This window comes from Colletotrichum costaricense, assembly GCF_030867565.1.
Source record: "Colletotrichum costaricense strain IMI 309622 chromosome Unknown Scaffold_11.1, whole genome shotgun sequence".
In the NCBI taxonomy this organism is placed as follows: Eukaryota; Fungi; Ascomycota; class Sordariomycetes; order Glomerellales; family Glomerellaceae; genus Colletotrichum; species Colletotrichum costaricense.
This window is the reverse complement of record NW_026848240.1, coordinates 1,231,072-1,240,874: the sequence shown is the minus strand read 5'-3', so window position 1 is coordinate 1,240,874 and position 9,803 is coordinate 1,231,072. Positions and strand designations below refer to the sequence as shown.

At 56.4% G+C, this 9,803-nt stretch overlaps 3 protein-coding genes across 3 annotated transcripts; 1 reads left to right on the top strand and 2 right to left on the bottom strand.

Moving 5' to 3' along the window:
* CCOS01_10768 (nitrite reductase) lies at positions 1 to 3,540 on the bottom strand (the record flags this gene model as incomplete). Its single annotated transcript, XM_060458922.1, has 4 exons — positions 1 to 1,159; positions 1,214 to 3,222; positions 3,278 to 3,428; positions 3,482 to 3,540. The coding sequence occupies 4 exons, from the start codon at positions 3,538 to 3,540 to the stop codon at positions 1 to 3; spliced, it is 3,378 nt and encodes a 1,125-aa protein (XP_060310724.1).
* A 1,623-nt stretch (positions 3,541 to 5,163) lies between these two features.
* CCOS01_10767 (3-demethylubiquinone-9 3-O-methyltransferase) lies at positions 5,164 to 6,102 on the bottom strand (the record flags this gene model as incomplete). Its single annotated transcript, XM_060458921.1, has 1 exon — positions 5,164 to 6,102. One exon carries the CDS (start codon positions 6,100 to 6,102, stop codon positions 5,164 to 5,166), a length of 939 nt encoding a protein of 312 aa, XP_060310723.1.
* Positions 6,103 to 7,744: 1,642 nt separating this feature from the next.
* On the top strand, positions 7,745 to 8,601 carry CCOS01_10766 (3,4-dihydroxy-2-butanone 4-phosphate synthase; the record flags this gene model as incomplete). Its single annotated transcript, XM_060458920.1, has 2 exons — positions 7,745 to 7,808; positions 7,967 to 8,601. The coding sequence occupies 2 exons, from the start codon at positions 7,745 to 7,747 to the stop codon at positions 8,599 to 8,601; spliced, it is 699 nt and encodes a 232-aa protein (XP_060310722.1).
* Between the last annotated feature and the right edge of the window lie 1,202 nt (positions 8,602 to 9,803).

Here is a 9,803-nt window from a genome sequence, read left to right as displayed (position 1 = left end):
TCACCAATCCGGCGCACTCCCACACCCCCCACCACCACCAACAACCATCGCCCTCGCCTTCTCCATCCCCAAAGCCCCCATCGGCTTGACACCAGGCCTCTTGGCCCGGTGTCCCTTGAACCGGATCTTCTTATCCAGCGCCTCAAACGGCGCCGTCCCGGCCTCCCCCTTCTTCACCATCCACTTCTTCGTGCCCAGCGCCGCGTCGAGCTCCTCGACAGGGGGCAGTTTGATGTACACCATCCCGTCGCCAGCACGCTCCTCCACCGCGAACGTCGCGATGCTCACCTCGTCGTCGTTCTTGCAGCTCCCGTCCGCGAGGTCAAAGTTGCGCTTGTGATACGGGCAAGAGACCCACGGCGCCGGCCGCTTCGCCTCGTTGCCGTCACCGCTACCATTGGTATTGGTATTGTGACCGCCGTTACACCCAGAATCAGGCTTCTTCGCATCCTCGCACTTGTCTCCGTCGGCGCCGGCGCCGGGCTCCTCGCCGATGAGCCCGTCCGACAGCACAAACTGCCTCTTGTGAGGACACATCTGCTGTGTAGCATAATACCGGCCCCGAACCCGCCACACGGCAAGCTGCGTATCCCCGCGCTTCACCGTCGCCGAGATACCATTCGGCGTCTCGTCCGCGCCGAAAAAGTGACTTGCCGGCAACATGGGCTGCCAAGTCGTACTGCTCCACCTCTCCTTCAACCCTTTGAAGTCCTCCTTGGCGGACTCGTGCGCCCAGTACACCGGCCTTGGCTGGTTGCGGTCGAGCTCGACCTCCATGTTCTCGACCGTCTCCTCCGTGTTGTCGAACTGCTTGAATTTCGCGGCGATGGCCGGGTTCTTGATGGCCTCGGCCCACTCGTCAAAGAAGCTGTCGACGAGCTCCTGCATCTGGGCCTCGAGCGAGGCGCAAATACCGAGCTTGTCCTCCAAGACGACTTGCTGGAGGTACTTGATGCCGCCGGGGAGGTTCTCGAGCCAGCGCGCCGTGCGCTGGAGTCTGTCGGCGGTGCGGATGTAGAACATGAGGTAGCGGTCGATGATGGGAATGACCTCGGTGGGCGGGACGTCCTTGGCCAGCAGCTCAGAGTGCTTCGGCTTGGCGCCGCCGTTGCCGGCCACGAAGATGTTGAAGCCCTTGTCCGTGGCGATGAGGCCGAAGCTGGGGAGACGATGTTAGTGGTTTCCATATTTCGGGGTTCTACAGGTAACGTACTCTTTGTTTTGCGCTTCGGCGCACTCGCGGACGCACCCGCTGACGCCGCCCTTGATTTTGTGCGGCGCGCGAATGCTCTTGTACCGCTCCTCCAACCGCACCGCCATGCCCACGCTGTCGCCGACGCCGTATCGACACCACGTCGTGCCCACGCAACTCTTGACCGTCCGCAGCGACTTTGCGTACGCGTGGCCGGATTCCATACCGGCTTCGACCAGCATCCGCCAGATATCCAAGAGGTCCTGCTTCTTGGCACCAAACATGTCGATGCGCTGTCCGCCAGTGATTTTCGTGTACAGCTTGTACTTGGACGCCACGTTCCCGATGGCGATGAGCTTGTCGGGCGTAATCTCGCCCGCCGACACGCGCGGAACCACGCTGTACGTGCCGTTGCGCTGGATGTTGCCGAGGAAGCGGTCGTTGGTCTCCTGGAGACCGTGCATGGGCTTGTCCATGACGTGACGGTTCCATAATGAGGCAAAGATGCTGCCCATGGTAGGTTTGCAGGCCTCGCAGCCGAGTGAGGCCCGGTCGTTACCAGCCTCGCGCATGACGTCCTCAAAAGTCTGCAGCTTCTTGACGAGGATGATGTTGTACAGGTCGGCGCGGGAGTAGTTGAAGTGGGCGCACAGGTAGTTCTTGACCTCGTTACCCATGGACAACATGGTCTTGTTAAAGATTGTCGTCACGAGGGGCATGCAGCCACCGCAGCCGGTGCCGGCTTTGGTGCACGCCTTGACTTCGCCGAGCGTCTTGCAGGTACCATCCTTGACGTTATTGACCACATCGCCTTTGGTCACATTATGACATGAGCAGATCTGAGTGTCGTCCGTCAAGTCGTCGCCGTCGTCTTCGCCCTCCTTTTTGGCACCAAGGATGAGCTGACTGGGCGGCACGTCCAACTCCTTCATGTTCTTGACCATGGGTACTAACTTGATGTAGTCTTTCGTGTCGCCGATCATCATGCCACCCAGAAGGTACTTGCCGTCCTCAGTGAAAATGTACTTTTTGTACACATTCTGGAACGGATCGCGATATGTGAGTGCCTTGACAGGGGCCGGTGGTAGGCCGTTTGTCAAGGTCTTGATAGTGCTTTGCTCGTCTTCCTTTTTCGCCTTCCTTGCCACCTTTGGAGGCAAATATTGCGGGCCATCTCGGTCGGCGAAGAAGTCGCCAAAGCTAGCAACATCAACACCCAAGAGCTTCAATTTCGTGCTGAGGTCGGGTCTCTTGAATAACCGGGGCTGGTGCAGCTTGGCTTGTGTGAGATTGAACGAAAGGACGTCTGCCATTTCGACTCCGGGAGCGATGAGACCGAAGGTCTGACTTTGCCAGCTTGCACACTCCCCAATAGCGTAGATATCTGGTGCGCTGGTGCTCAAGTCGTCTCCAACAACGATGCCGCCACCACGGTCAGCGCATTTAATGCCTGCTCTCCGCGCTAGGTCGTCTCGTGGCCGGACACCAATGGCGAAACATATCGTGGAGCAGTCCATACGCTCGCCGTCTTCGAAGACTACGCCCTGGACGTGGTTGTCGCTCGTCACCTCAATCTTGCCCACGCGCTTGCTGAGGAGCACGTCGAGGCCGAGGTCCCTGACCTGATCCACGACCATGGACCCCGCGTCATTGTCTAGTTGCCGGCTCAGAACCCACCGATTCCTCTCAATCAGTTTCACCTTGTCGAAGCAGTCCAAGTCCATCATCGCCTTGGCCGCCTCCAAACCGAGGAGACCACCACCGACAACCGCACCCACGGTTCCTTTCCTTTGGGCGGCGAAGGCGATGAGGTTGATGAGGTCGTCAATCGTCCGGTAAACGAATACGCCTGTTGCGTCGTGCCCGGGTGTGTGCTTGGGAAGAACGGCATCTGAGCCGGTGGCGATGACTAGAATGTCGTACGGTACGACCTCTCCATTCGAGCAGGTCACCTTTTTGGTTTGGGAGTCAATGTCAGTGACTCTGGTGTTGACGTGATACCCGAAAGAGCCCTGAGGCGTGCTGTGGTACTGGTCAAGGAATCAGCAAAGAGTAGCGAGTCGATGAATGGGTGCGTGCACATACCCATTCTTCTGGGTTGAGGTAGAGATTCTCGACTTTTCGGTGGTCAAAGAAGCTTGTTAGGCCAACGCGGTTGTATGCAAGGTGAGGTTCCTCTCCAAGCACCGTGATGCTGTACTCGTTTGCGCGGGCGTCCAGCTTTAGCATCTTCTCACTTGGAACAGTTAGTCAGTCGGGTCACACCATTTGATGAATCGCAGGACTCACATGAAGGCGATGCCGACCATTCCCAGGCCGACAACAACGAGTCTCTTTCGTTCCGCCATGTTGAAAACACAAATCACCAACGAGATGCGATAAGCAGCAAGAGTACACTCAGAGAGCGAAGGAGAATCAAAAAGAGAAAACGAGAAAACAGATAGGACTCCCTACAAGATCTAATATCGGAGGTCTTCGGATTCATTAGGCCATGATAAAAGACGCAGCGTTCTCCCTCGGCGCACAATGAAGTCAGTGCAAGCTTGATCCGCTGGGATCAGCATCTCCGGCGAGACGGATGACCAGCCAGAGGTGCCCAAGAGCGACGAGCGCTGATTGGCCGCAGGGCTGAGACGATGACATCTGATCGAGCATCTCCACGGTTTGCATCGAAGAGAGTTTGGGGTCAAAGTACTTTGTGGTGGCACGGATAGGTATTACCATTGAGCAATTGTACGCTCTTGAAGTCGAGTGACATGATAATGGGGTGGGAGACCATCGGATGATAAGAGTGAAACAGGCCAATCACAGGTCTGTTGACTGGGCCCACAACGGGCGGCTCTCGTTGCGCCGCGGAGAAAGAGACACCACCTTCCCACCTGCTATGCGTTAATAGTCTCCCGAAACCACAAACCGCGTGGGGAGGCTTGTTTTGAGTCTCCTAGGAGAAAGAGAAACGAGGTTCCGCTGTCGCTTGTTCGCGGCAGATAAGCTCAGTCTCATTTGATTTGAGCCAGACCTGATTGGACAACCCTACTGGGACAACACGCATACGATGTTGAGAGACGGAGATGCTGCACTTGCTTTCACGATTGCAAGACCCACTTAAACTTAAACTAGGGAATTGAGACTGGTCAGCTTACAGTCGCGACTGTAAGGCAAGATACTTAAGGTCCAGCTTCTCACGTGCTCTTCCGAGGTAGACTACAGTCGCAACTGTATGATCGAGCTCCCCTGCCTTACAGTCACGACTGTAAGACCCAGCGTCCCTTAGGTAAGGTAGCTTACAGTTACAACTGTAAGGTCCGACTCCTCCAGCTTAGGGTCGCAATTGCATATCTAGCTCCTTAGGTAGGTTAGAGTCGCGACTGTAAGATCCAGCTCCTCCAAGCAAGACCACAGTCGCATTGGTGATATCCAGCCCCCCTAGGTCAGAGTCTCAACTGTAAAACATAGCTCCTCTGGGTTACAGTCGCAACTATAAGACCCAGATCTCCTAGATTACGATTGGAACTGTACCGTCTGACTCCTTCCGTATGACATCGGCTGTAGTAGGAATAGGTTAAAGCAGTGTGATATGTGGACGAGACTTATTGGAGCGAACATGACGATGCCGTTCGTGATGCACCGCAGACTCCCTGACGTTCTCGAACTTCCACCTCAAGAATACGAATGCGTTAGCAATCGAAACTCAAACTTGTAGCACAAATCAATAAATCAGGTCGCAACAGCCCGCCTTATGTCAACCAGCCATCACTCACCTATAGCCTGAGTGATTCCTCGTCAGCCACAACTCTTATGGTTCGAGCGAGTGATGTGCTTGGATCATGCTGCCCAATGGGAGCGGTCTTTTGAAATGGTCAACTCGCCCCATAACAGCCGACTCTAGGTAAAGGGGGTATCACCAGTGCCCATTATTATACAGTTACTTTTACACACCCGACTTCTTCATACATGCGTGTAGACAAATCTCACGCCGCCCGCCTCACACCGAAAAAGTAGTTTCCAACCTTCTCGCTGCCCTTGACCTCCCTCCACCCGAGACCAGGCACATACACAACCCCCATGACCCTCGGCATCTCCCACCCCTTCCCCATAAACATGCCCTTGAGCTCGTCGTCGTTGATGTACTTGCGCCAATCGTGCGTGCCCTTGGGCACAATCCCCAAGATATCCTCGGCAATCAAATTCGTCGTAAACCAGCTCGTCCACGTCCTCGCAATCGTACTCCCGATAAGCCACCCGCCAGGCCTCACAAACGGCGCGCACCGGTCAAGGAACTCGGCCGGCGACGACACGTGCTCGACGACCTCGAACACCGACACCACATCGTAACACTCCTCAGCCTTGGTGGGAACGGGAAGCGTCTCGATCGTGGCGGCCTTGTATTCCAGCTTGCCCCGCAGTGCCGGATCACGCCGCGCGTGGCCCTTTGCGATGGCGAGCACGCCGGGCGTAGGATCGACGGCCGTGACTTTGGTAGTGTCGGGCAGCCGGGCCGCGCTCTCGGCGAAGATGCCGCCGCCGCAGCCGACGTCGAGGAAGCGCGTGGGCGTGGGTGACGGGTCGGGTTGGCTGGCGAGGCAGTCGCGGATGAAGTTGTGGCGGAGGGGGTTCATTAGGTGCAGGAGGCGCGAGGAGCCGTGGGGGTCCCACCAGTCGGCGGCGAGGATGTTGAAGTGCTCGACTTCTTCGGGGGAGACGGACGAGTAAGTCGAGCTCGAGGTTGAGCTTGGCCGGCGGAACTGGAGCGGCGCGGCGGCGGCGGCGGCGGTGGTGGTGGCTGCAGGCCCGGGACCCGTTCGGAGGGGGAGTGACGTTGCAGCCGCGCGGGAGGATTGTTGGGGTGCCGTGCTTGTCCGCCGCAGCGCGCGCAATAAGGCGGCTGTGGCCGGGCGAGAAGATGCCATGGCGATTTGTGGTCGTGGGTACGGATCGTAGGTGTGGGGATTGAATGTGCTGGTGAGGATTTGATGGGAAATCCAGAGCTTCGAGAGAAAAATTGATGACAAAGCAGAGAGCTGTGACGTGCTAGGGTACTCCGGGAGCCGGGGGTTGGAGAAATTGGAGAATCTATCCGCAACCTCGACGCTGTCACCGAATCAGAGTGCACTTGAACCGGCAGCTTCCCCTGCTGGTTGATCTGCACCCATCTTCATCTGCAAATGCGGCATTCCGTTACAGGTGACATTCGCGTGCATTAGAGCATAGCAGAAACACCGACCAGAAATTGTAGCAAATACAGCACTCAAAGAATCAAATGTGCTCAATCCCACAACTTTGGAATACCTTAACTACCCAGAAATTGGCTGAACCCGCACCGTGGAAACCGTACCATTTGGGCCTTGGCTAGAACAGGGCCGCGCGCGGGTGCTTATTCGGATGCTTTGTCAGCGCCCACTTCATGTGTAATTCTGACTGCACCTTATGTAATCCCTACGATCTCGGTTCGCGCCGGTTGGTCGCATCTGGATGTCTTCGCATCCGTGGCATCTCACCTCAGCTGTTCGAGTTCCTACCAAGGTACTCCGTACTCCGTAGGTAATATGAATGAGCAGACTCTCCGAGGTGCCAGGAATGGTGGCTCCGCGCTAGAACTCTGAAAGCCCGACCGCCGCCCGAGATTTCATGCCCGCTAGCCGATTCCTCGGCGCATTCGGCGCCAGTAGCATTGAGCCCCTCCTCATCCCACCACAATTGTCCAGGGGTCCAAAGTGCAGTTGCACGCACGCAAGACGCAAGCACATGGATGACAGGCGCAGTTCAGTCTAGTGTGCAAGTCGGCCGGCGAATCCCATGAGTCAACCAACAAAGCCGAGCGATCCTCGGGACCTTTTTTTTTTTTTTGTCGTCCTTGCGCCGGCCGACGACGACATGTCACATTTATAAAGACAATCCTCCACATTGCGTGTTGAGATATCCTATTGAACACGTTGTACTATTTGGCTGGTGTTATATAACAAGTGCATCCTGAAGATACAAGTTTGAGTACATTGACAAACAATTTGAACACCACCGAGATACAACACCTTAGAGATCGGCCCAGATCCTATCATCCGCCAACTTCCAGGGTCAAATAAACCGGAATCGGCCCAGAACTCACTCAAAGGAAGCCCCATCCTCTTCCGCCCGTTTTGCCTTGCCTCCACTCCTTCCGCATGACGGAATATCGGGTGCGTTCCTGCTGAAGAAAAGGGAAAAGAAAAAAAGACGATAAAGGAGACCCGTACCCGCACCCGCCTTCCAGCCCCTGGACCACCGAACTTTGCCCGCAGAACCCCCAAGCTAGCACCTAATTTCTGCCATCTTCCACACGCGCGCGCGGGGATCGGCCTTTTCAATTGAACAACAACCCCTCCCCCTCACCCCTCCGTCCCGTCCGTCCACCACCGCCAACTCCAACAACACACCGTCACGAGCGAGACCTCAGCCTCGACCGCAACCTCAACTACCACCATCACCACCACCACCACCTCTTGCGCACTCTCGCCTCTTCCTCTTCGCACCTCCCACAACGCCCCATTCCGCCCTCTCCATACACCAGCCGCAGCAATGCCTTCCTCAACAATAGACGAGTCAAAGTTCGACTCCATTCCGGACGCCATTGAGGCATTCCGTAAGTAACCTTCTACCCCGGAACTTCCGCTCAACCTCCCTCCCGCAAACCCTCTTCCGCCTTGCGCGCGCGCGCGCGCGCCTGCGCGTCCACTGGTTTCCTCCCCTTTCAATGCGTCATAGACACCGTTCACTGACTCGGCCACCATAACCCCCCAGGCAACGGAGAATTCCTCGTCGTCCTGGACGACCCCTCCCGCGAAAACGAAGCAGACCTCATCATCGCAGCCGAATCCCTCACCACAGCCCAAATGGGCTTCATGATCCGCCACTCCTCGGGCTACGTCTGCGCCCCCCTCGCCCCCTCCCTCCTCCAAACCCTCAACCTCCCGCCCATGGTCTCCACAAACGAGGACCCCCGCGGCACGGCCTACGCCGTCTCCGTCGACGCCGCCGATCCCCTCGTCACCACCGGCATCTCCGCCCACGACCGCGCCTTGACCTGCCGCGTCCTCGCCGACCCGGCCTCGGGCCCCCAAGACCTCCGCAGACCGGGCCACGTCCTGCCGCTGCGCGCGCGCGAGGGCGGTGTGCGCGAGCGGAGGGGCCACACCGAGGCCGCGGTTGATTTCTGCAGGTTGGCGGGCAAGAAGGAGGCGGCGGCGATTTGCGAGATTGTCGATGATGGTGTTCCTGTTGAGGGGCAGGCCGTGCACGAGGAGCCTGGTATGTTGAGGGGCGAGCAGTGCATCGAGTTTGCGAGGCGGTTCGGGCTCAAGGTGTGCACCATCGAGGCTCTGGTCAATTACCTTGAGAAGACGGAGGGTAAGCTGGCTGTAAACGGGTCGTCGTAGGCTGGGCGATGGGATTGTTGATTTTCGCTGGTTGGGTTCCGGGTCTGGTGGACCGCGGCTTGATGGCAGGTTAAGTCACGTCTACTCGATTGTTAGGTTCGAATAGCTCCGGTCAGCTGGAGGGTTGAGCAAGGATGAGAGGCCGCCTTCGCAAAGGGAGAAAGGGAGAAGAATTTGCGGAGAACCGAGGCCATACCCGCTTAAGAGAAGGTCAGAAAACACCACTTGGAGGTTGCAAAAAGGATATCCTGAGCCATTGGGCCGGTGCGGCTAGTCACGGGGCAGTTGCACCGAGAAGAGAGGGAACGAGGAATCGAGCAAGATGGACATTGCATATTGCGATATGTATATACATTGGTATATCTTTGGACATGGCGGGTTACTATAAAAGACAATGGCTCAACACCACAAAACAACATGGGCGCTTTACGGGTGCCCTGCATTTTACTCCTCTTATCTGCGTCACATCTCAGTGGTACTGAAATCTCATACGCGGCGTCTAGTCGCAGCTGTCAAGTCCCAACCCAACGTTGGCATTGTCTGCTTGCTTTCAGCCCAAAGTGATTGAATCAAAACTCAAAGGGGCTGGCTATCCGCGAATTGCGAGATCAAAGAATGGGATGGTCGTTATCTCTACCGTCCTTGGATCACAAAAGGCCATCACTCAGGTATCGCGCGAAGCTCCTCCCGAGCTGATACACCGCCACATAAACCAAAGAAAACCACACCAATAATCTATTTCACTGCAATGAGTATGCTGAGACATGATTCCTTTGCAGTACAAAAACCCGACCTTCGCACTACACCTTGACCAACGGACTGAACCCTCCGCAGCAGCCCAGATGAAATATTTATCCCAGATAATTGCCACATCACATGGTCCCCGATGATGTCCGTACCTAACAATGCGAAGCGTTCTAGTCGATCTACTCCCCTCTCCTCCCAAGGTACCCGTCACACGATCTGTTTACCAAAATCCGCAACCCATACCCCGGCACACTCCACCCGCCCCAAAACCATGCAAGTTGCAAAACAACACCCACCAACACCAACATAAAGAAGAAAAAAGCTGTCTTTAAGCGGTCCACTAAGGTACGGCGGGTGACATTCTGGGAAGGGAGTACAAGGGAAGGGAGTACAAAACGTCAAGAAGGTTGTACCTGGGCTACCGACCAACGACCAACGGAAACCAACCAAGCCAC